We start from the raw sequence: 22,648 nt of genomic DNA on the forward strand, positions 1-22,648 counted from the left end.
AACATTTTGTTGTATTTTTTTGTTATGAAAATATATATTTTTTTTTCAATATCCACGCCACATTCACGGGGATATTATTTTAGTAAAAAAAGCATTTTTTTCTTGATATATTTGATCCATTTCACAACTACAAAATCCGATATGACATAAAGCAAAACACATTTATTTCTAATAAAGCGTAACGTCAGCACGCACAGCCCTCGGAGCCGGTCGCCGACCGGACGAAGTGCGTGGCGCAGCCAATGGGAGGACGCGACGTCAATTCCGGCGCTGATGACGTTTTCGCCCGGAGACGCTCCACGGCTCTGCCCGGTCTTCGCACCAGACTCCTCCATTCTCCGCAAATAATCGCTGCGACCGGCGCAATCTCCCCGCGGTTGGAGCTCTCACGACAGGTGAACGAAGCAATTGCAGCCGTCGGCCATGGAGACTTCTGGCAATTTACACAAGAAGCCGAAGCTGAGCAACGCGCCCGAGAACTGGGTGAGCTTCTGCCACGTCCACCCCTGTGATCCCAGCTGCTAGGTGCTAACGGACGGCTAGCCTGCGAGCTAACGCCCCTACACTGATGCCTTTCGCGGAGCCGCGAAGTCAAGGCTCCTGGAGCTTCTTGGCCCAGGCTTCCTTACAACTTGCTTGTATGGTTCGTTCATATGAGGCGCCGAGCTTTACTTTTGCAGCTAGAGAATCACTAACCCTGTGGTAGCAGTATAGCCTTTAGGGGCACATAACTGGCAACCCCAAATACTGTTATACTTGTATACATCTCCCTATAGGGACACATAACTGGCAACCCCAAATAATGTTATATGCGTAAAACATCTGTTTATTTATTTATTTAGTGCTTGTGAATTTGTTATTTTATTAAACTCGCTGTAGGTGTGAGACCTGCTTTACGAACAGATTTTTCAACTCTGATTTGACACTGTCACGTTTTGGATTTCTTTGATTCTGTCTAATTGCACTTTGAGTGTGCGTGCATCTATGTACTGTATATGAACTGTTTTCCCTTTTGCAAGATAGATCCTGACGCCAATTAAACTTTTGTCTTGGTGGATAGAAATGCGGACGACTAAAGTCGATGTTATACGGCACAATTTTGTAACCTGCTTTTCAGACTCTGAATGTTTAATCACCGAGGGCATTGTGCATAAGGAATTGCCCTCGCAGGTGCCAACAGAGATGAAAGACAAATATTCAAAGATAAGATTAAGATGAGATAAGATTTTAAATGTTATTCTTGAAATGATCATCTCATTTCAGGGAATGCAGAGAGCGACGAACGTGACCTACCAAGCGCACCATGTGAGCCGCAACAAGCGTGGGCAAATTGTGGGCACAAGAGGAGGGTTCAGGGGCTGCACTGTTTGGCTCACTGGTAAATCTTGTACAATGCAATGTCAGATTTAGAGAAATATCATGTGTCACACTGTGTGACACACACATGCTGACACATGTCACACACTCCTGCGTTACACTTATTTTGTGCGGTTGTTGTTTTCCGCTCTTCCTCTCCTAGGATTGTCTGGTGCAGGAAAGACCACGGTGAGCATGGCCCTGGAGGAGTACCTGGTGTGTCATGGCATCCCGTGCTACACCCTGGATGGGGACAACATCCGCCAGGGGCTGAACAAGAACCTCAGCTTCAGCCCAGAGGACCGGGAAGAGAACATCAGGCGCATTGCTGAGGTGGCCCGGCTTTTTGCTGATGCAGGTCTGGTCTGCATCGCCAGCTTCATCTCCCCCTACAATAGGGTGAGTGGCTCGGAGAGAACACCACCGACTTAAACTTGAGGGAACGAGATAGAGATAGATTTGTTTGTGGCTGTGGTAGTAGTCCTGTGGAATGTTATCTTATGTTTTGGCTATGTGTGTGTTGATTGATTGTTGACTTCTTGCATTTTGGGATAGTTTTGCATTGATCAGTTAGTTTGATAATTAAGTATAGGAATGAGAAAACAAAATAAGGAAAATATTTCCATAGGCTAGTACTTAATACGCAAGAAAAAAATCCAGTTGTTTGTTTTTATAAAATAAAAAAAATAAATGCTGTTAATGGTAACAATGAGAATTATTCTCATTTGTTTGTATTCTCATTTATCATAATCTCATTGAGATTCGCTGTTGTTGAACTGCAAGAACCAGAGTGCTGTATAACAGTGAGCGTGTGGCCCCTCAATCGATTCCTATTCAAAAAGTCACGTTCTGGATATAGATTAGGGAGCCAAATTTGTCCCACCAGAAAAATACAAAAATTTGACTGTGTTGTTACCGACAACATTGTGCCACCACTAAAGTTTTTAACAATGGTAATCATTTTTTTTCCTTCGTTGTTCCGAGAGCATTTTTGTTTGTATGGTATTATAAAACAAAACAAGTAAGGCACAGCAAGATAAGTTAAATGCTTACACTATAGAACAGGCCCCCTATTTTAGCAATGTGCACAGTTCTTTGAGCTTGATATTGGGGGGGGGAAATTTGGTAGTTGGAAAACGGCGATAACGTACTGTGAGAACCGAAACAATGGGAAACATTGGATTGGTAAAGATAACCAAACTATCTACCATGCTTTCCTTTACAACATAAACCTGCATACTGTTGCACTTAGAGATTAGAGCTAACAATAAGAGACCAGTTGAAACAATTAGGTCTGACTTGTTAAGTACCGTTTTGCTTGCTTCAATGTGAGAAAAGAGATACCTAATCTCTGTTCTCCAGGCGGTATTTAGAGCGGAGGGACTGTTCTTGAACTGTGTTCATGGAAGAGGATATGTTGACAATCCAATAAACTCAATGTCAATTAAAATGTTGCCGTCTCAGGATCGTGTCAACGGCAGGAAGATCCATGAGGCAGCAGGTCTGCCTTTCTTTGAGGTCTTTGTAGACGCCCCGCTGGATGTGTGTGAGCAGAGAGACGTGAAAGGATTGTACAAAAGAGCCCGAGCTGGGGAAATAAGAGGTATTGTTATTTTTATTTATTTACTTTATATCATTAGTTAATATTATATAAGAGCTACACAGCAGAGTTTCCGTAGTTCATTTTATATATTATACATGTGGCAAAGGACTGCCACTGGCTGTTCCTTCAGCCTGCAAACTGAATGATGCATGGGACTCACATGGGACTTTTTGAACATTTGACGCAAGAGCAAACCAAAAAAACAAACAGAATGACTGTTCCACATCAAACTTTGATTAAGCATCCAGAGGTTTACACTCAATATGTTATTATATACTGTATTCAAAATATGTAATCGCCACAGTTAAAATTGTCGTCACTTATCATATTGTGCAGCCCTTCATTTTATACTATAATTTCTTCCTTAGACCTGGACGAGGATTTCTTAAACATGTAAATCCTTGTTTTGTTTTTATTCAACACATCCAATTTAAGCCAAAAGAGTTGGTGTGGTACTAGCGAGCACTTATTGTGAAGTAATCTATGATTTTATAAGTTTGCAAATCTTGAGTTTAGCTTGTAGAATCCACAATTCTACCTTCTAGCTTACAGTACACTTCTAAGCCGGAGTTTCCCGTTAGAAAGAATTGGTGCCGGTCAACGTGTCTTGGAAGATTTCAATGTCCCGGACAAATGGGAGACATTCCGGTCAAATATTATATGTGTTTATTGAGCTTAAAAACAATTGATAGACAGGCTTTATAGAGAATGGCATCATCAAGGCATGTAGATGTATAATATTTTTTATTTAATATTAAAACTAAAATAAGTCCCGTCAGTTAACGCCATTTAAAAAAAATAAATAAATAAAAATTATATATATATTACGAATATTACTACTTGAAATCAAATAATTTCTATTCATGAGCAATAAGTAACAAGTGCAGTCGCTTTAATGAACATTTCACTAAAATAAAATTTTGATCAAATCAAAAACAAAATAAATATGGCAAGTAGGTCTAAATAAATAAATAAAGTTTGTGGCGTTGTCCCTCTTTGTCGGGACGTCCCGTCGACATATATGACCCCAGTGAATATTCACCGTCTGCTTTGGGTCAGAACTTAAATATAAAAAAAACAAAAAACGCCACACTATGGATGTATGTGTCCCAACTACACATCATCTTTCTGCTTCTCCTCAGAGCTCTAGAAGCTGTCGTTCTGTCTCTGCTCCGTGTGTGTGTGTGTGTGTTTACTGTATACAAACACAACCTGGCTGTGAGGGGGCGGGGCTTAGTTCTATATCGACAAACGTGATTGGTCAGAGGTGAGGCTCGCAGATCAGCTTTAGATTGTCCAAACTGATTGGCTTCCGGTTGCAACTTGCAGAGCACGGAAATGGACAGATCTGCAAACTTTTTTTTTACCAAAATGATCAACCCGGCATTATTTTCACCGGGCATTATGACCGGAGAGATTTAAATATCTCGGACTTCAATAGATTTTCCCGGTCAAAAACAGCCAAATACCGGATAACGGAAACTCTGTTCTGAGCGCAATGCCAAATAATGCCATATGCACCTGTTTGTGTTAAGAGAATTGGTTCTTAGCTATTCTTTTGTTTTGTGAGCTCAGAATTGAACGCCCTCTTATAACAGGAACTTCCTGAGGATTGTGTAATCCATGCAAAGCCGTGTGTGAGCTTGTCTGTCAGGCGCCATGTATCAGATATTAAAACTCTGCTGTGTCCTCTGAGCATACCATTAATACCTTTAAAACTTTCCATTTAAAGCATGTTCTGGATATTTATTTTCTGGAGAAAAGACAGTTTCTGCATTTGTGTTATCAATATTTCTAATACATGCTTCAACGCTTATTTGCTTAAGGTTTTACTGGAATTGACGCAGAGTATGAGAAGCCAGAGGCCCCGGAGCTGGTCCTGAAGACGGATTCCTGCAACGTGAACGAGTGCATACAGCAGCTTATTGACTTGCTTCAAGAAAGGGTGAGAAGACGTGGCATTCCCTGATGGCGTTCTGCACTTTTTAATGAGTTCGTGTAACGCAATACGTGTTAATGTTGCATACAATTGTGCTGTTATTTTTCAATTCACCACCAGATGGCAGCAGTCTCACATTTATTTGGCTCTGTCGCTTTCTTTTCAAGCTTCCCTAAATTAGTCATCATCATTGCTTATAATGTTATTTTATGTTATACATTATACATACACTTTATACATTATTAGAGGTTCCTCCTGTAGGGATGGTTCCCTATTGTTATTGTTCCGATTTTTATTATTCTCGGAATTTTTACGCCAAAGTTCTCCGGAACAGGATGAACGCTAAAGGTACAGACACGATTATGGTGTCGCTAGAACTGGTATATCGCAGGCATGTCGTGGGTAAAGTTTTGTCCAAATCGATGCACGTACGGAGCAGGAGTTAGTGAAAAGCCTATTCAATTTGACCAAAATCTTGCGCTTTGTGCTTCCCTTTTCCTATGCCCTATATACTATTTACTTGTAGTCTACTTTAGCTTACTGCCACCTGCCCATATTGGGCAGACAAGTTAATAATGTCAACTGTACAAGTACTAACCTCGTTTTATATGTGTATATATTTTATTTCATTTCGATTTGTCCTTTTTTTGTCTTTTTTTTTTTTTTTTTTTTTCCTTCTGTCAACGCCTGAACACAGCTGCTCTAACACCTGCATTTCTCCCGGGAGATCAATAAAGTGTGAGCTTATCTTTTTCTATTTTCTCGTCAGGATATCGTTCCTGTGGATGCATCAAATGAAATCAAAGAACTGTACGTCTCAGAAAACAAGGTGGACCTGGCCAAGGCTGATGCAGAGACTCTCCCTGCTTTGCAGATTGGGAAGGTACCTCCGCTCGTTTCATTTTTCATCAGTGTTATTTCCTGTAGGGTTGCTGTGCTATGCGTGAACGTACTAAGATATTCTGGCACCATCAATGTGTTGTTTTTTTTTTTGCCTGCTAATTATTGAGCTTATCGCTATATATTGATGTATTTGATAGGGGTGCACTGTCATCCAATAATTAATGGGCCATACCTTTTAATTTTTTTGGGATAGTCATCTAAAGTTGTGCTTTAGTGTTGCCCCATTTTTCAAGCTCAACCTCTTGACCGGCCTCTCCCTTGTGTTTGTTAACAGGTGGACATGCAGTGGGTGCAGGTTCTAGCGGAAGGATGGGCCACGCCACTGAACGGTTTCATGAGGGAGAGAGAATATTTGCAATGTCTTCATTTCGACTGTTTACTGGACGGTAAGTTGCTATTATCGCTTACCCTAATAATCCACGTCACAGAACCCCTTGTGAATTGTCTTTATTAACCTCTAAGGGGTTAAACGTAGAAAAAGTATCAATATTCACACCAGTCCCCCGATCCAAACGTTAGAAATATTCATCATCCGGTGCCGTACAACTCCTATCAGGAGAGTTCACAAGTTTACGGTGGTTAAGTATGGTTTTTCACTTTACCTCCTAGCTCGCTACAAATAAATCCATATAGTGGAAGTAGCATAAGCTCTGACCACAATTTTAGATGAATCCCAAAAGGGACGTCAAGGGAACGCTGTCGCTCGTTTTTTAGAATTTGTCACGGCGTCAGTCGAATGAACCTTTTTCCCCCTCTATTTCCCAATCAACCTAAAAGAGTGCACACAATTAGTTTTACAAATGTGCATGAATTTAAACATATCAATAAGTGCTGTCTTTCTTTGTCCGGTGGAAAAGATGGAAAAATTGAGTACAAGGGCATGACCCATGTGATGAGCATAGTTATCATACCTCAAAGTACAGAACATTTTTTTGTACAGATTCTCTATTGAAAATCTTGCCTTTGTAATGCTGAAATAATGGAGACTATTTTCATTCTAGCCCGAGGATTACCTGAGCTATTTTGCATTTTATGCGCTACATTAAAACTGAATTGGGTGTAGGAGGGAGCCTTTGTCATAATCCAAAACTGGGATGAGTGGAACTGTGTAATTACGGCAATTTCCCATATATTGTTTGAAATTCCAAGAGTCAATTTACTTTTACTGCCCATGTGACCACTGAGCTCTCCACTTTGTGTTCCACTGTCAAGCGTTTTTGTTTTTTTTCCCCCACATAAATGCCTGTAATGGGAGTGACATTGTTTTTGTTTTTATTTGACGCAGTGTTTATTTCAACAATCTAATTCTACTGGTAAATATTCAACAGTTTTCCCGCGGTCTCTCCTTACTAAAGTGGAAGCCTTTGACCCAGAGAATCCCGGAGCCAAACCCGCATTTTTAATTCCGCTCCACTAAGATCGACACGCTCTTGACTGGACAGAAGCACCAATCTGTTGGTGTTAATAACTCCGGTTTCCTCTGTTTGTCCTCGAGGGCGGAAATCTGAACAGAGGAAAAGGAAGAAGCCTCAGTATTGATTGACATCACAAACCATAATATGTCCGTGCTGACTTCCTCCTTAGGATGTCACATTGGGAAGAAAACCATCGCGAGCGAGGATTGATTATCTCCTCCATTACAGTAAATTACTATAAATTGTGAATGAACAGCAGAAAAAAAGGGCATGTACTTATAAAGTGGGCCAAGAAAAAGAAAAAGTCTGAACAGGCATGCTGTCTCTCCTTTGCTGTGTTGACATTAGGGTGGGTGTGTGTGTGTGTGTGTGTGTGTGTGTGTGTGTGTGTGTGTGTGTGTGTGTGTGTGTGTGTGTGTGTGTGTGTGTGTGTGTGTGTGTGTGTGTGTGTGTGTGTGTGTGTGTGTGTGTGAGATTGGGACCAGCTGTGTGTTTCATTTCGGTCACACAGAGGACTGCAGTGTGGGGGGGGGGCGGCATCAGCCGGTCCGATGTTCGATCCCCCGTAAAGTGCGCCGATCGTGAAAGGTTGAACTGCATTGGAGACGGTCAAGGCCTTGAGCTTAGGTGTCTATATCATCGGCCAAATTGGCATTGTGTCGTATATTTAATCTCAGAAGTATTAGCCTCCTCTGTTGTAGTACGCTGGTCTGGCCTCAGGATCCTGGTTTGTCCTTAAGTCATTTAGAATTCCAGCAGTGTTTGGGATTTGAACTGTTCTCATTTATACTCAAAGGGAACACTGCAGTAAATCCACAATGCCTTCGCACACCGTTAAAATCACGAAAAACAAAACCTCTTATCAGTAAAGGGCTAAAAATCCAATTTTATTCAAATCTATTAAAAGTCATGACAGCTAGCTTCCTGAGCTTCCAACATAGTTTAATCAAAATAGTAATAAAATGCAAACAGGCCTGATGATTACATGAGCAAAATAACAAGTAAACAACTGAATCACTAGGCTTTGACAAAGTGGACGTATACGCCTGTGGTCCACTGGAAAACTGACCCGCACCTTTCCAACAAACGACCTGCCTTAGATCCGTATTTCACATTTAAAGCCTTGATTAAAATAATGGATTAAGTTTCTCTTATCCTTCCGATCAGAAGGCAGTAGAGCTGCGGTCTCTCACTGAGTCAGGCTATGAACTGGTTGGTTTATTACACTGTGTGATACAGCAGTCTGCTGCTGGGTTTTCAACGCTTAGTACTTTTGAATCCAGGCAAAACACTTTTATATTTGCAACTGCTTTTCAGCGAATAATCCGCCTATTTTAAATTGCACATAAACCTATTTCTATATATATTTTTGTCCGTTTTTAGATTTTTGTTGAACTAGCAGTCCTAACTGAGAGTCTATTTGGGTTTTTGACCAGCCAGAGTGGGTGTGTGGGCCTTTTTGAAATTGCACTTGAATCTGAAACACATTCATATCTGTTAAATCTGTTCCTTACTTTTACATAATGGTTTTATAATGCCTGTATGCAAAGCATTTTCAGTTGCCCTTGTCTGTGAAATTTGCTCTACAAATACACTTTCCTTGCCTAAAAATGTTGGTGATTTGTACCAAACTTGAGGCCTTTCCGACTCTCACCCCAGGCGGCGTCATCAACCTGTCGGTTCCCGTGGTGCTGCCCTTATCCAGCGCCGACAAAGACCGTCTGGACGGCGTGACGGCCATAGCCTTGGTCTACGAGGGCCGGCGCGTCGCCATCCTCCGTAACCCCGAGTTCTACGAGCACCGGAAAGAGGAGCGCTGCGCACGCCAGTGGGGCACCACGTGCAAGGACCACCCTTACATCAAGGTCACCGACGCTCTTCACTCTGCCTCGTTTCACAGAGACTTTTATTTTTAGAGCGAGCTGGCTGCTCTCTGAAACACGCACTCGTACCGAATCTTCCAATCGATCACTATCAGCACCAGTGATGTGTTTCTCCGTGCGCATACCTTCTTGAAAGTTGTGCTTTTTTTTTTTTTTTTTTTTTTTTTAAAACCAAACTCTGTCGGGGTGATAATCTCAAACAGCACATCCTAACCCCTCTTGAAGGGTCTGTCCTAATGTGCTCTTTGATGGATCCCCACCATATCAAAGCCAACCTTCCTGGAGCCCTCTCCGGTTTGTGCGCTGACGCAAGGCAGATCCTAGATGTCTTTCCGAGCGCTTACGGAAAAAATGAATAGGTGGAGCCGTTCCCTCCGTCTGTCAGAGGGCCCCGTGTGATCACTTGATCTTTTTTGGTCCACCCCCGTTTTTGCACATGTGTTTTATTTGGATGCTCGGGCTCCCACCAGACCTCCACAAAACGCATTTTGAGATTGGAGCGGGGGCCGCACGGCAAAGCTCCACAGGCTGCCGAGGGTTTTTGCCAGCTTCCAACAAATCTACAAATATACCCTGGGTAAATACCCAGAATTGTTTCCATCTGCCTCATATAGACTGCTGTGGGGCGCAGGTAGACTGGATGGCGAGGTAGCGTCCCGAATTGATCCCACACATGCTGCTGAAACGCTGCTGAAACGCTGCCAGCGCCCGCACCTGGAAAAGCCCAGTCACTTTAGACACAGCAGCAGGATGGAGGTTGTAGAGGCAACAAGGGCAGGGAACTATTTAATTATTATTAAATTATTATTGTTGTTACTATTATTAAGTCTTATTTAACTGATCAATGCGAGCGCTGGCTTTAGTTATATATTCCTTTTTAAAATAAAAACTTCTCTTTAACAAACTTTGAAAAAAAAGAACATTTCATGACGGACGCACCTTTCTAGTTTTATTTTTGGCTCGCTGACCCTCAACGAAATTTGGCGTTGAACGCCACAGGAGTTTTTTTATTCCCAATAGTTTCAGTGCCATTGGGCGTATTACATTATGATATCACATTTCAATATCTGGCAAGATATCCCTGGCGAGTTTAAAATCTCATTGTTCTGACGCATTAACCGCAGTTGGCCGATCACATTCATATCTTGGCCGGGCTGCAAGTGGAACACGATGGTAACCTCTTTCTTGTTTTGTTATTTACCACTCACACTCTAACCCCCCCACAACTCATTTTAAAGCCCCTCCGCTGCCTTAAGAAATATATACGAGATGAGAAATGAATGTGAGCAGGAGGTATGTGCCAGTTGTCTCAATGTTTTACAGCAATTGGTATTCAGCTTTTTTAAAATGAGTTTCTCGTCAGTTTCATGAAATCCGTGCTGGCTCAGAGATTTCAAGACGTTTCGGGATGGGATGCCGTAACCCCTATCTGTCATCTCAGCGGTTTCACTGCACCTGACACTCTTAAGTGGCTGTGTGGCCAAACGGTCACCCTCAACTCTCTCTACTCCTTTCTGTCAACACTGCGTGTGTGTGTGTGTGTGTGTGTGTGTGTGCACAGCTTGCTGCGATTAAGGTGTCACTCATTAAAGAGTGTGTCCGTGTTTAGTGTATTTTTACTCCCGTCTGCTCGAGTCAATCTGTCAACAAACTCTCCAGCGTCTTGTCCCATCTCTTACAGCCAACGTCGACATGCTCCATATTACACTTAGCTAATCCACTCTTTCCTGTTTACCAGTCCATCACTTGGACAGCAGCCCTGTGCCCCAATCGGAAACTACGGTGTAGTGAGTGTTTATTTAGGTGTGTGTGTGTGTGTGTGTGTGTGTGTGTGTGTGTGTGTGTGTGTGTGTGTGTGTGTGTGTGTGTGTGTGTGTGTGTGTGTGTGTGTGTGTGTGTGTGTGTGTGTGTGTGTGTGTGTGTGTGCGCGCGCGCGCGTGTGTGCGTGCACCCCCCACATGTAATGGTTAAAAGAGAGGCACATGTGTAGGCGCTGTTGTATTCTTTCTTTTTAAACACAGTGTTCTGTATATCTATACGGCTCCTTCGGTTTCCATTCACTTAGGCAAGGGAAAATAAACCCTGTCTTGTCTGCAGTGTTGATGTCTCCGAGGTCCGACTGAACTCGAGCCAGCGGGCGACAGGTTGGATTAGACAGAGCATGGAAAGGATTCACGCCGTGATACCCAAAAAAAAAAAATAATCCTCCTACCATGTACGGAAGTAGTGGAATTGATTACATCAACGAGACAGAACCTGAAACCGTACCTCCACCGCGAGCTCCTTTTCTGCAGGGCGGCCATTTTTCCTAAGTGTCATTCTGAGGAGGAGAAAGTAAATATTGACGGATGTAATTCTCCTCTGAAATTGGGTTTGACTTCTCTCAAAGCCTGCACACATTTCAAAGCGTCATTTGTGGCCCCGGTTGGATTCATCCCACCTCGGTGCCTGGGCCGCACGTCGCTCAGTGCCTAACCGGCAGATAATTGTCCTTTTGTGTGACGTTAACATTGAGCAGGCCCGTGTTTCGGTAATTCCGCGCTGGGGCCTCATAAATACCACAAGTGGCAGATTTCTTGCCTGAAACAATATCAGCCGTTGCGAAAATCCAGAACACTTAAAGGAACATTCGAATAATCTTGTAGAGGGGGGGAGAATTCTCTCCACTGTGGTCATGCGCTTGGCTTCGTGTTTTTTTGTTTTCTTTTTTGTTATGTCTTTTTTTTTTTGTTTGTTGAATACAATTATATTTTGTGCGGTGCTGTGCCGTTGAAGGAAACAGACTAGATGTGCTCACAGGCAAAATAAGGATTTCTTTGCTTTAACTTTCTGATGTTTATGGTTTTAAAAACATTTGAGTCACAGAACCCGTGCATAGTCACACGTAACCTAAATTGGGCCATAACGTCTCTTCAGCGGGGAATTCGTTGAGTCCGTGCTCATTGCACCTCCTTTTTCGTTTTTCTTCTCGTGACTCCTCCTGCAGATGGTGATGGAGAGCGGGGATTGGCTGGTCGGTGGAGACCTGCAGGTTCTGGACAAGATCTCCTGGAATGACGGCCTGGACCAGTACCGCCTCACCCCCAGCGAGCTCAAGCACAAGTTCAAGGAAATGAACGCAGGTGCGGGAACGCTTTCACTCTGGTCTCACGCTAAAACTGGCTGACGCTGACGTCTCTGAGCCAGGAATTACCAGCTGGAATCAAATCTGGCAAATATAAAGCCTCAGTGATTATGAAGAGTAGAACTGAAAATGTTCAAATATTAATAGAGAGAGAGTGTTACAATAGAAATGGCACAATTTTACTTGTTTTTCTGTTCATTGTCGTTATATCATATATAGGGAAATTGGTCAGATCAAGTTGGCGACCCTGCTGGGAAACGTTTTATTTTTTTTAACTTTTTTTAAACTTTATCTTTTTGTGTAGCTTTAGGATATATTTATATTTATCTATATATATTTTCGTTTTCAGTTGTAAACATAACTTTTTATAATATTATGCACTTACATGTTTTATCTATCATTTAATGCACAAGCACATCAAGTAAATATGGCCGGTGTTGTATAATTCGATCCTGTAATCTTGCCGGACACATTGGCCAGTAATTGAAAAAGTCATGGTTCAAACTCTGGTGTGGACGCAGCTCACTTCATTTTTCCCCTCCCCGTCTTGCCTCCGCGCAGACGCCGTCTTCGCCTTCCAGCTGCGTAACCCCGTCCACAACGGCCACGCCCTCCTGATGCAGGACACCCACAAGCGTCTGATCGAGCGCGGCTACCGGCGGCCCATGCTGCTGCTGCACCCGCTGGGGGGCTGGACCAAGGACGACGACGTGCCCCTGGCCTGGCGCATGAGGCAGCACGCCGCCGTGCTGGACGAGGGCGTGCTCAACCCCGACTCCACCGTGGTGGCCATCTTCCCCTCGCCCATGATGTACGCCGGGCCCACCGAGGTAACCATTGAGCCATGTATTAATATGAGGTCTGCTACAGCGCTTGAAAAATCAAACAAACATGCTTTAGCGCAAACCGAAAAGAGGGACAAACGGAACGTCACTCGCAACAATCCGAAACCACCAGAGCGAGAGGCGTTCAAAGGGGGTTTTTCTGGGAGGCACACCCATAACACATCATGCGTCTCATTTAAAGGGCTGTGTGTCTTGCCGTGGAAGAGATGATGACACGGCAGAATTCCCTGTGGATTAAAATGACATATGACGAGAAGGAGGATTTCCCGCCCTGCGTAATGGTTTTCGCCCCGTTTCTGACGGATCGTCGTTCCGTCTTTCAGTCGTTAACTTGTGATCAAAGGTAATGGAGAGAAGTATTGAAAGAATATTACGAGCCGTTAGGCAGAGACGCCGCCATCGAGAGGAAGCCCCGAGACACAGAATCCCAATATCTGTTTTAAACACAGGCGCCCTGGAGTCAAAGTTTGTCTGTTTTAATTATATTTTACTGCTCTCCATGTTCCATAGCTGTAGTGAAGTCCAACCAGCTGCTAGGGTGTCCTTCAAGTCCTGAGTCTTAAAATGTCTTAAGTTCAGTCTCACAAATATTAGGACCCTAAAAGTCGAACAAATTAGTCCAATTTTGTCCAAATTAGTAAAGGTTTTCGGCATCGGACTCAATGTTTCTGATGTTCTAAAACCCTCAGATGAGTACTTGCCTTCAGACCACCCTCTGCACTTGATGCACATTTGTATTGGAAAGGTCCCAAAAACGATATTTAAGTCTCAGATACCTGTGTTTTATTTTTATTATTATTTTTTTTTTTATGTGATTTCTTTTTCCTTTGTTTTTTGTTAATGTTTTCACATTATGTTACACTTCATAAAATCCAACGTAGTGATCCCTTTGAAAACTCTTTATGACTGTTGGTATTCCATTTCATCTTCACAGTGTTTTTCTTGCTATGACGAGAACATAAAAACCAACCGGGGGGGATTTGGAAAACGATTCCAATCTAACATGGCAACAGCATTGTAAAAACAACCATTCCACTTAGAACAGCTGCAGGTCCACCGGTCTAACGGCTATTGTGCAAACGCAGTCCTGAAATGTGCTGCAGCTATAATGTCATTACAGCCTTTATTCTAATAGCAGCAGAAGTATGTGTTTTTGAGAGAGTAATGTTGAGTGTTGGCTATTATCAATAATAAGAAACAGAAAAGGGCTGAATTCTGGTGGTGAGCGTTAATTCCCGGGGGCAGCCGCTGTTGGAGGTTGGCTGCTCCTGGGCTCATATGAATATAAGTTATGAAACTAAAATGCAAGAATCCTTTGCCTTCAGGACTCCGTGGCCCCAACTTTCTAAATGAAAAGGTTTCCACTTAATATAGTTCTAAATTAAATTGTTTTCATCTGGATTGTTGTTGCAGTGACATTTTTGAACCTCAATAAAACATTTTTTTTTTTCAAATTAACAAGTTCTATTATTTTTAAAGGAGTCATGTGTGTATTTAAGTTTTGTATGCAAAACACTCTTGGTTGAGCATACAAAAATGTAATAAGCATATGGATTCAATATCAATTCCCAGCTCCAGTAAAAATAAAATAGCCCCCTTTACATCTTATTTTTTTAGCCTAGTTCTCTTTATGTTTTCCAAAGATTTGTTTATTTTGAGCGACGTGTCGTCCACAGGTCCAGTGGCACTGCAGAGCCCGGATGGTGGCTGGTGCCAACTTCTACATCGTGGGCCGAGATCCAGCGGGGATGCCTCACCCCGACACCGGCAAGGACCTGTACGAGCCCAGTCACGGGGCCAAGGTTCTCACCATGGCCCCGGGACTCATCACCCTGGAGATCGTGCCCTTCAAGGTCGCTGCCTACAACAAGGTCAAGCGGGCGATGGACTTCTACGACCCCACAAAGTAGGTTATTTTTGCAATCATTACATTTGATATCAGGCCTTCTTATCGGGTCCTTGAGGTCCTTGAATTTTATCGTTATAAACGTAAGTACGGAAAATGCCTTGAAAATAGCCCCTTTTGTGCTGAAGTGCTTGGAAAAATAATTGAAAGGGAAAAAAAGGAAAAGATAATTGAAAACCTGTGCCATTCCCCCTGGTTTTATCTTCTTATCTAACTATAAAGGAAGGAATCTCTGTCTGCAGGTCCTTCCATTATCTCGCCAACCTTTCATCTGATCTACTTCACGCGACACGTAATATTAATAATCTTTCAATAAACCGCAAACAGCAGGGGGACGGTGCTTCAGGCCTCTGTCTTTCCCCGTTGTATGACTTTAAACGGCAGTTTTATCTTCCATTGTGGAACACAGGACTGAATCATTGACATTTTGGTAAACCGCCATTAAAATGTCTTTGAAAGTCTTGCATTTGAACGGCATACACTAGTTATTCAACTTGTGACATAATAAAAAAGATTTGCCACGTTTGCTTTTACGACCTAGATTATGCCAGGGAAATCTAGATTTAATCAGGCGTGGTTGGAGGTAGATTCTAATAACAGATGACAATGATATTAATAATATGCACCGATCAGCCACAACATTAAAACCTCCACTAATAACCACTAATATCGTCTAGCCCCCCCCCTACAACCAAAACAGCTCTGACCCGTGGATGCATGGACTCAAGTGACCTGTGACCTCTGAAGGTGTCCTGTGGTATCTGGCACAAGACGTGAGCAGCAGATCCTTTAAGTCCTGGAAGTTGTGAGGTGGGGCCCCCATGGATCAGGCTTATTGTTCCAGCACATCCCACAGATGCTCCATCGGATCTGAGATCTGGGGAATTTGGAGGCCAAGTCAACACCTTGAACTCTTTGTCATGTTCCTCAAACCATTCCTGAATAATTTTTGCAGTGTGGCAGGGTGCATTAACCTGTTGAAAGAGGCCCCTGCCATCAGGGAATACCGTTTCCATGAACCATGCTATGGGTGTACTTGGTCTGCAATAATGTTCAGGAAGGTGGTACCTGTCAAAGTAACATCCACATGAATGCCAGAATCCAAGGTTTCCCAGCAGAACATTCCCCAGAGCATCACACTGCCTCTGCAGGCTTTCCTTCTTCCCGTAGTGCATCCTGGTGCCATCTCTTCCTCGGGTGAACCACACACACACACACACACACGCACACACATACCCGACCATCCACATGATGTAGAAGAAACGTGATTCATCAGACCAGGCCATCGTCATCCATTGCTCCATGGTCCAGTTCTGACGTTCAAGTGTCCATTGTAGGTGCTTTCGGTGGTGGTCGGGGGTGAGCGTGGACACTCTGACCATGTGGCAACGCAGCCCCATACACAGCAAGCTGTGGTGCGCTGTGTGTTCTGACACCTTTCTATCAGAGCAGCATTTCAACAATTTGTGCTACAGAAGCTCTTCTGCGGGATCAGACCAGACAGGCTAGACTTCACTCCGCACGCACAACAATGACCCTTGGGCGCCCATGACCCTGTCGCTGGTTCACCGGTTGTCCTTCCTTGGACCACTTTTGGTCGGTACTAACCACTGCATACATTGGAGATACTCTGACCCAGTCGTCTAGTCATCCTAATTTGGTCCTTGTCAAAGTCGCTCAGATCCTTACGCTTGCCCATTTTTCCTGCTTCTAACACATCAACTTCAACAACTGACTGTTCACTTGCTGCCTAATATATCCCACACCTTGACAGGTTCCATTGGAAAGAGGTGATCAATGTTATGTCAATGGTTTTAATGTTGTGGCTGACCGATGTATATATAATAGACAATGAGACTATAAAAGTTTAAACTTTTTAATAAATGAAGACCACATTGAAAATGTGTTATTTGTTTTGTGTAAAGTCCTTGAAAATGAATAAAATAATGCTTAGAAAAAGTACTTGAAAGTCCTTGAATTTCATTTTGTAATGCCAGAATGAACCCTATAATATGTTATTTTAGGGTTCTCACCTTGTAGGGTCAGTTTTATTTTTTATAAGATTTATATTTTATTTATTTATATTTTAGAGACGGCTTGGAATATAAAAATAAATTATTTATGGATTCAATCCTCACAAATGCATTCCACGGTTGCTTACTGAATTATGGTTTCTAACAGATTTTTCTTTCTTCAACATTTTTGGACAGAGAGCTAATATATATATATATATATATATATATATATATATATATATATATATATATATATATATATATATATATATATATATATATATATATATATATATATATAAATGGCAACAATAACAAGAACAATTTTGCTTTCTTATGCCCTCACAAAATACTGTAGCTTGAAGTAGGCTTTGATGTTTCTCAAACATTACAAAGAACTGAGATTGATTAGAGTTTATGTACAGATCCTGAACATGAAGACTCAGAAAACCTTGCAGTCCTCCGCCCCTCCTCCCCCTCTGGATCTCATGCTGATTCTACCGTCGGATTATGCAACTGAGACGTTTTTTGGCTTTGTGTTGTGACTAATTGTGGCTGGGCTAATCAAAAGGTTTTCTTTGTTTTCCATGGTCCATGTTTTGATATGGAGTCAGATACAAATTGTTGAAATTCTTTTCCTTTTTGGAAAAAATTAAACCGTTACACAGGAAAGGCTTTTGTGTTACAGTATGTTGGATCTCAGATTAAAAACCAACCCAAGAATTAATAGGTTAAAGGTTCTATTGGGTCTTACCAGACTGTTTATATTTCTTATGCATTAGAGCGGGGATGTTTTATCCATTTATTTATTTATTCATTTTAATCATCAAGAGGAAGCGATTTAGGGAGTCCATCAATGACTGCATGACTGTTGTGTTTACTGTCAATGTAAAGAAGAAATGGGAGCGGGGCTTGACAGGGTCTCCCCATCAAAGAAAAACAGCAATGAAACAAAACAGCCTGTCATTAATCTAAAATCGCCTTTGTTGTATTTTTCTAAATATTCCATATGAGCCTCCAGGTTTCAAGTGTACGAAGCAGGTTCTTAAAATGGAGCGTTGTATCGAACGAATTGACAGATTTTGGGAGACGCTGTGAAAATTCACTTATATAACCTTATATGGAGGGGGGGGAAAAAGGAAAAATCTCAAAGCAAAAATGCATTGTGGTTCTTCTCTTGAAAACACCGGGTTAGGGGACGGCATATGGTAAGTAGAAGTGCAATTTCAACATGTGCACATTGAGAGGACTTTGCCAAATTTGTGGAGATATATGGATCCTCAGCGTAATTACCCGCAATAGCCCGAAAGTCTTCCTCTCAAGGGGATTGGCTGAAATCACAGCAAGCTGTTTCACATTTGACAGTGCATAGAATGTTCTCTGTAGCTTGCACTGCTCTCACTTAAATCAAATTGCTCTTTTATTAATCCCCATGGGGAAATTGCACTCTTACACTTCCATGACCTCTCTCGCACTTTTCGCAAAGGTTTCCCCAAACTTTCCAAAATTTTAACAACAACGAAAGAAAGCAAAAAAAAGCATGAGCTTAATGTTTGGTGATGGCTCGGCGGTATCTTGCGGAGCCAAAGTGCCACGAGGTGTAAATCTGAACAAATAAGATGTCTGAAATAGAGACATCTTGCGCGGTGGTGGTTGTCCAGAAAGCTTGGCAGCCGTTTATTGGAGCGGGTTGGTGAAAATGTTCTGATCGGGTGCCAGTGTTCTGCTCCGCACTTGTCTTGAAAGGGAAGCGGGCCTGTTACGCTACAGGTTTCTCAGCGGAGGAAAAAAAAAATTGAAAGACCTGAAACGATGATGCAGATTAATCAGAAAGTAAGTTCAAGGCTAATGGAACGTATAATCTGATCTACTTTCAAAGTTGATTCTTTTAAGTGAAGCTTTGTTTCTATATGACTAAGTTCAAAGTGGCAGAAAATATAAACACAATGTGAGATAAGTAAAACAAACAAATATTTGAACAAAATGGACATATAATTGAGTTTGAAAATACAAACACAATGGAAAATTACCAGACGGCAAACTTACCTTAAAAATAAATAAATAGATGAAAAGCAGCTCACCTCTAAAAACCCGTAAACCTAACCCTATAAAAGTGAAGATTCACAAAAAAAAAAAAAAAACAGCAGCAGCTGTGGGTGAAATAATATCGCCACCACCTCAAAATGAGGACAAACCTGGATGTTAGGAACAAATGTTGTGGTTTTGAATGGGATTCTGGGAGTCTCGGCGCGATCCGCACAACACAGAAGATCTGATGGATTTACACTTTAAATATCTTAAAAAAGGTGGCGACCAAGAAATGATGAGACAGATTCTAGCCACTGACGTGTGACAGGGTTTCTGCACGCTGTTGGTAGGCAGGTTCACCATTAAGTACAAATCAGATTCTCCAACGAATGTCCTCGGCTCGGCCGCAAACAAGCCGCTTGTGATTGATTTTGCCGAAGTACTTAGTCACTAAAGCCGTCTCCCTCTTTGTCCCCCAGGCATCAGGACTATGACTTCATCTCGGGAACGCGCATGCGTAAGATGGCTCGCGAGGGACAGAACCCTCCCCAGGGCTTCATGGCGCCCAAGGCCTGGAATGTCCTGAAAGAATACTACAAGTCGCTGGAGAAGGCCTAAGTGTGCGGGGGAAAACAAGAACACAGTGGTTTCTTCAAACGGTTCGATCCATTTCAATGTGGGGACCACGTGACGGCTGTGAAAAACAGCTCCGCTCTTCTGGAGGGTCCCGCTGTCATTTTTAACTGCACGCTCACCTCTCAGCCATCGTGTCATACTGTCTTACCACCTTTACTCCTGTTTTTTTTAACCACATTTTATTCTATTATTTTAACGTTATTTTAGCTGTTTTAGATTTTTATTTTTAATTTTTTTTTAAGTATCCAGGAATGTCAATACACCAGTGAAGAAGAGAACACAGATTTTCCTTCTAACCAGGGCAGTGGTTTTGTTTTAGGATGGTACGACAGTAACAGTTGGACCACATGAATATGTAATACTTGCTTAGCATCTTGTTAATGAACTTTATGTACTGTTGACCGGTACCTGGTAGGAAATTAGAGTTTTGTATTCTTCCACAAAAATGTCCGAGCAACATACTGTACTACTACAATCCTAAGCGGCCTGTGTGTGTGTGTGTGTGTGTGTGTGTGTGTGTGTGTGTGTGTGTGTGTGTGTGTGTGTGTGTGTGTGTGTGTGTGTGTGTGTGTGTGTGTGTGTGTGTGTGTGTGTGTGTGTGTGTGTGTGTGTGTGTGTGTGTTCTTAGGTGGCAGCAGCAGTTCGCCCGGAAAAAAACGAGCTGCTTTTGCACCGACGGCTAGATTAAAAAAAAAAAAAAACTTGAGTGCCTTGTGTTTGGTAAATGATGGTTGTCAGACGGTTTATTCACATGCCTCGCACCCCTGCTTCTTGTTCCACTTGTCATTTTGTTACGCTGAAGTGGTCCAGCAATCCAAAAAAGATCTGCAAAACAGATGGGTTCTGAAAATGAGCCGAAGGGTGTGTTTTTATGAGGATATGCAATCCTTAATGACACTCACTAGATCTTTTTATCCTGTCCTAAACCTCCATGTAGCTTTGATCTTTTTTTTTCTTCTTCTTCTTCTTCTTCTTCCTCCTGTATGTTGGTGTCATTAGTTTAAATAGACTAAAAATTTGGCCGTTACATACACTTTATATTCAGTTTCTTATATTTTTCCATTTGATTATTCCATTTCGTTCTGATGGGTCTGTGGAATCAGTTTGACGGTTACCAGCAAAGGAGCTGATTTGTACATAATCATCCCTTGTCCAATAAATCATTTTTAACAAACATTTTGTTCTCTGTGTTTCTCGAACGTGTCGGGCCTTTGCAGCATCGTGAAAAGTATTCAATTCCTCAGTTCCTCAAAAAATGGACGCCGACCCCGGTACACTTAATGGAACGTCCAGCCGGGCTCCCGACAAAGACACTGAACATTAAATAGCCGCTGGATTGTATGCACGGCAAATAAATACTTTTGATCTTATTTACTTTAGCAGCTCGGGTCCTGTCCACTGGAGCGATGGCCGCCTCCCTCCTCGTCGCTCTGCCGCTTGTAAGCTTGTATATTGGATGAGACGGACCCTCGACTGACCCCAATCAGACGCGCGTTGAGCGGCAGCTGGCTCCCAGATGCAGTGGCACGGGGGGGGGGGGGAAGCCAAGCGCGGGGTTAAAATCCCAGAGCCCCCGAGAGCGAGGGACGCTCTCGAAATGCCCCCGTACACTTGGCCTAATTCAACTCCCGGGATGTGACGAATAGACCTGCCAGCGCCGGCCGCTCTGCCTTTCACCACGCCGTGCGCTCTGTCTCCGGCGCCAATCAAGGTACGATCTCAACGCGACTTCAAACGAAAGGGCCGCCGTTCTGCGAAAGCGCTGGAACGTCTCCGGGTTGTCGTCCTTTTCACGTGCCCCCTTTTTTTTTGTTTTTTCTTTTTTTCTGTTCCTGACCTTTCTCCATCCAGTCCATTTTCGGCTGCCTTCCTCCGTGATTAGGTTTTTTGCACTTGAGTGGATCCCACAGAGCCTTCAGTGTATCACTCCAGTTTGGCATCGGTCCGCGTGAAGCTGCTCTGCGATGTGTCAGACACCTGGCTGCCTCGTTCCGTTAACCCGCGCCACAGTTCCGCATTATTTCAACTGGTACACAATGTGTCAGTCACTGACGGTATATCTGAGGGGCATTATTCGTTTAAATTGTATTATGACTTAAATGATCCTCTCAGTGCTTATAAAGAGAGTATACTTGGAGGCCAAACCTGGCTGTGTTCAGACTGTGCCGCCATTTCCAAGGTGAAGCCAGATATAAGCCAATATAGTTGAAAGATTAATTCCCCATACTTTATTTAATATTGTCGCCATGTTTGATATCCATCCTATATTTATTTAGCTGGCTCTCGAGAAGAAAAAGCCACTCAATGTATTGTGCGTTATGAATGTGCTCCCCTACAGGTACATGCTGTCTCCAATGTTGTTGTGGCAGGGTCTGCCTTTCCCAACCGAGAGAAAATAGAAAAAAAGAATAGATCAGAGGAAGACCAACGTCAGAGAATAGAAAGAGGCTGACTTTGAACGAGGAAAAGGATAAACCCAGATGTTGGAGGACAAAAAATATGTTGCAATTTCGAATGGAACTCTGGGATTTATAATTCACCCAATATCATCCCACGGATTTCCAATTTAAATGAATCACATTTTGTCTTTGAGCTTAATGCATTGTCTACTGCCAAAGGTAACAGTGTAACAAAGATATTTAAGGTAAAGGAAATGTCGATTTGTCAAAATAAACGTATATATATATTATAAATATTCCACACAGGTTCCATTTCGGGGATTGCCTCTTTGAGGATATTGTCGAATTCAATTCAAACGTGATCTAAATTCCTCCCTTCCACCACCTATAGGGTCCTCCGTGCACTCCAGTGGCATCTATCTCTGCTCTCCCTCCATCTGGTTCGAGTTGCACTCAAAGCCAGTAATGATAAAAACATGCTTCCCCTTTGCAGAATATCATACAATACCGAAAGAGTTTGACGACATTGTGCCAAGAAATACCGTGAAGAGCTTCCCCTGTGATGACTCTGAGGTTTCTCAATGTTTGTTTGTTTT

General features: G+C 42.6%; 1 protein-coding gene across 1 annotated transcript; it reads left to right on the plus strand.

The window, feature by feature from the left end:
* Positions 1-372: 372 nt before the first annotated feature.
* Positions 373-20,791, plus strand: papss1 (3'-phosphoadenosine 5'-phosphosulfate synthase 1). Its single transcript, XM_079999799.1, has 12 exons — positions 373-483; positions 1,264-1,378; positions 1,520-1,755; positions 2,821-2,959; positions 4,786-4,904; positions 5,668-5,781; positions 6,076-6,187; positions 8,876-9,081; positions 12,086-12,221; positions 12,785-13,053; positions 14,745-14,974; positions 19,497-20,791. Exons 1-12 carry the CDS (start codon positions 424-426, stop codon positions 19,633-19,635), a joined length of 1,875 nt encoding a protein of 624 aa, XP_079855925.1. The 5' UTR covers positions 373-423; the 3' UTR covers positions 19,636-20,791.
* Positions 20,792-22,648: the final 1,857 nt, after the last annotated feature.

Source organism: Zeus faber (assembly GCF_960531495.2).
Source record: "Zeus faber genome assembly, chromosome: 4".
Taxonomy (NCBI): Eukaryota; Metazoa; Chordata; class Actinopteri; order Zeiformes; family Zeidae; genus Zeus; species Zeus faber.

What these genes read in the sequence shown, in the direction of transcription:
- papss1 (XM_079999799.1), top strand. Translation starts at nt 424, where the DNA reads ATGGAGACTTCTGGCAATTTACACAAGAAGCCGAAGCTGAGCAACGCG. An exon ending in CCGAGCTGGGGAAATAAGAG is followed by an intron (nt 2,960 to 4,785) that starts GTATTGTTATTT and finishes TATTTGCTTAAG; the next exon opens with GTTTTACTGGAATTGACGCA. An exon ending in TTTCGACTGTTTACTGGACG is followed by an intron (nt 6,188 to 8,875) that starts GTAAGTTGCTAT and finishes CTCTCACCCCAG; the next exon opens with GCGGCGTCATCAACCTGTCG.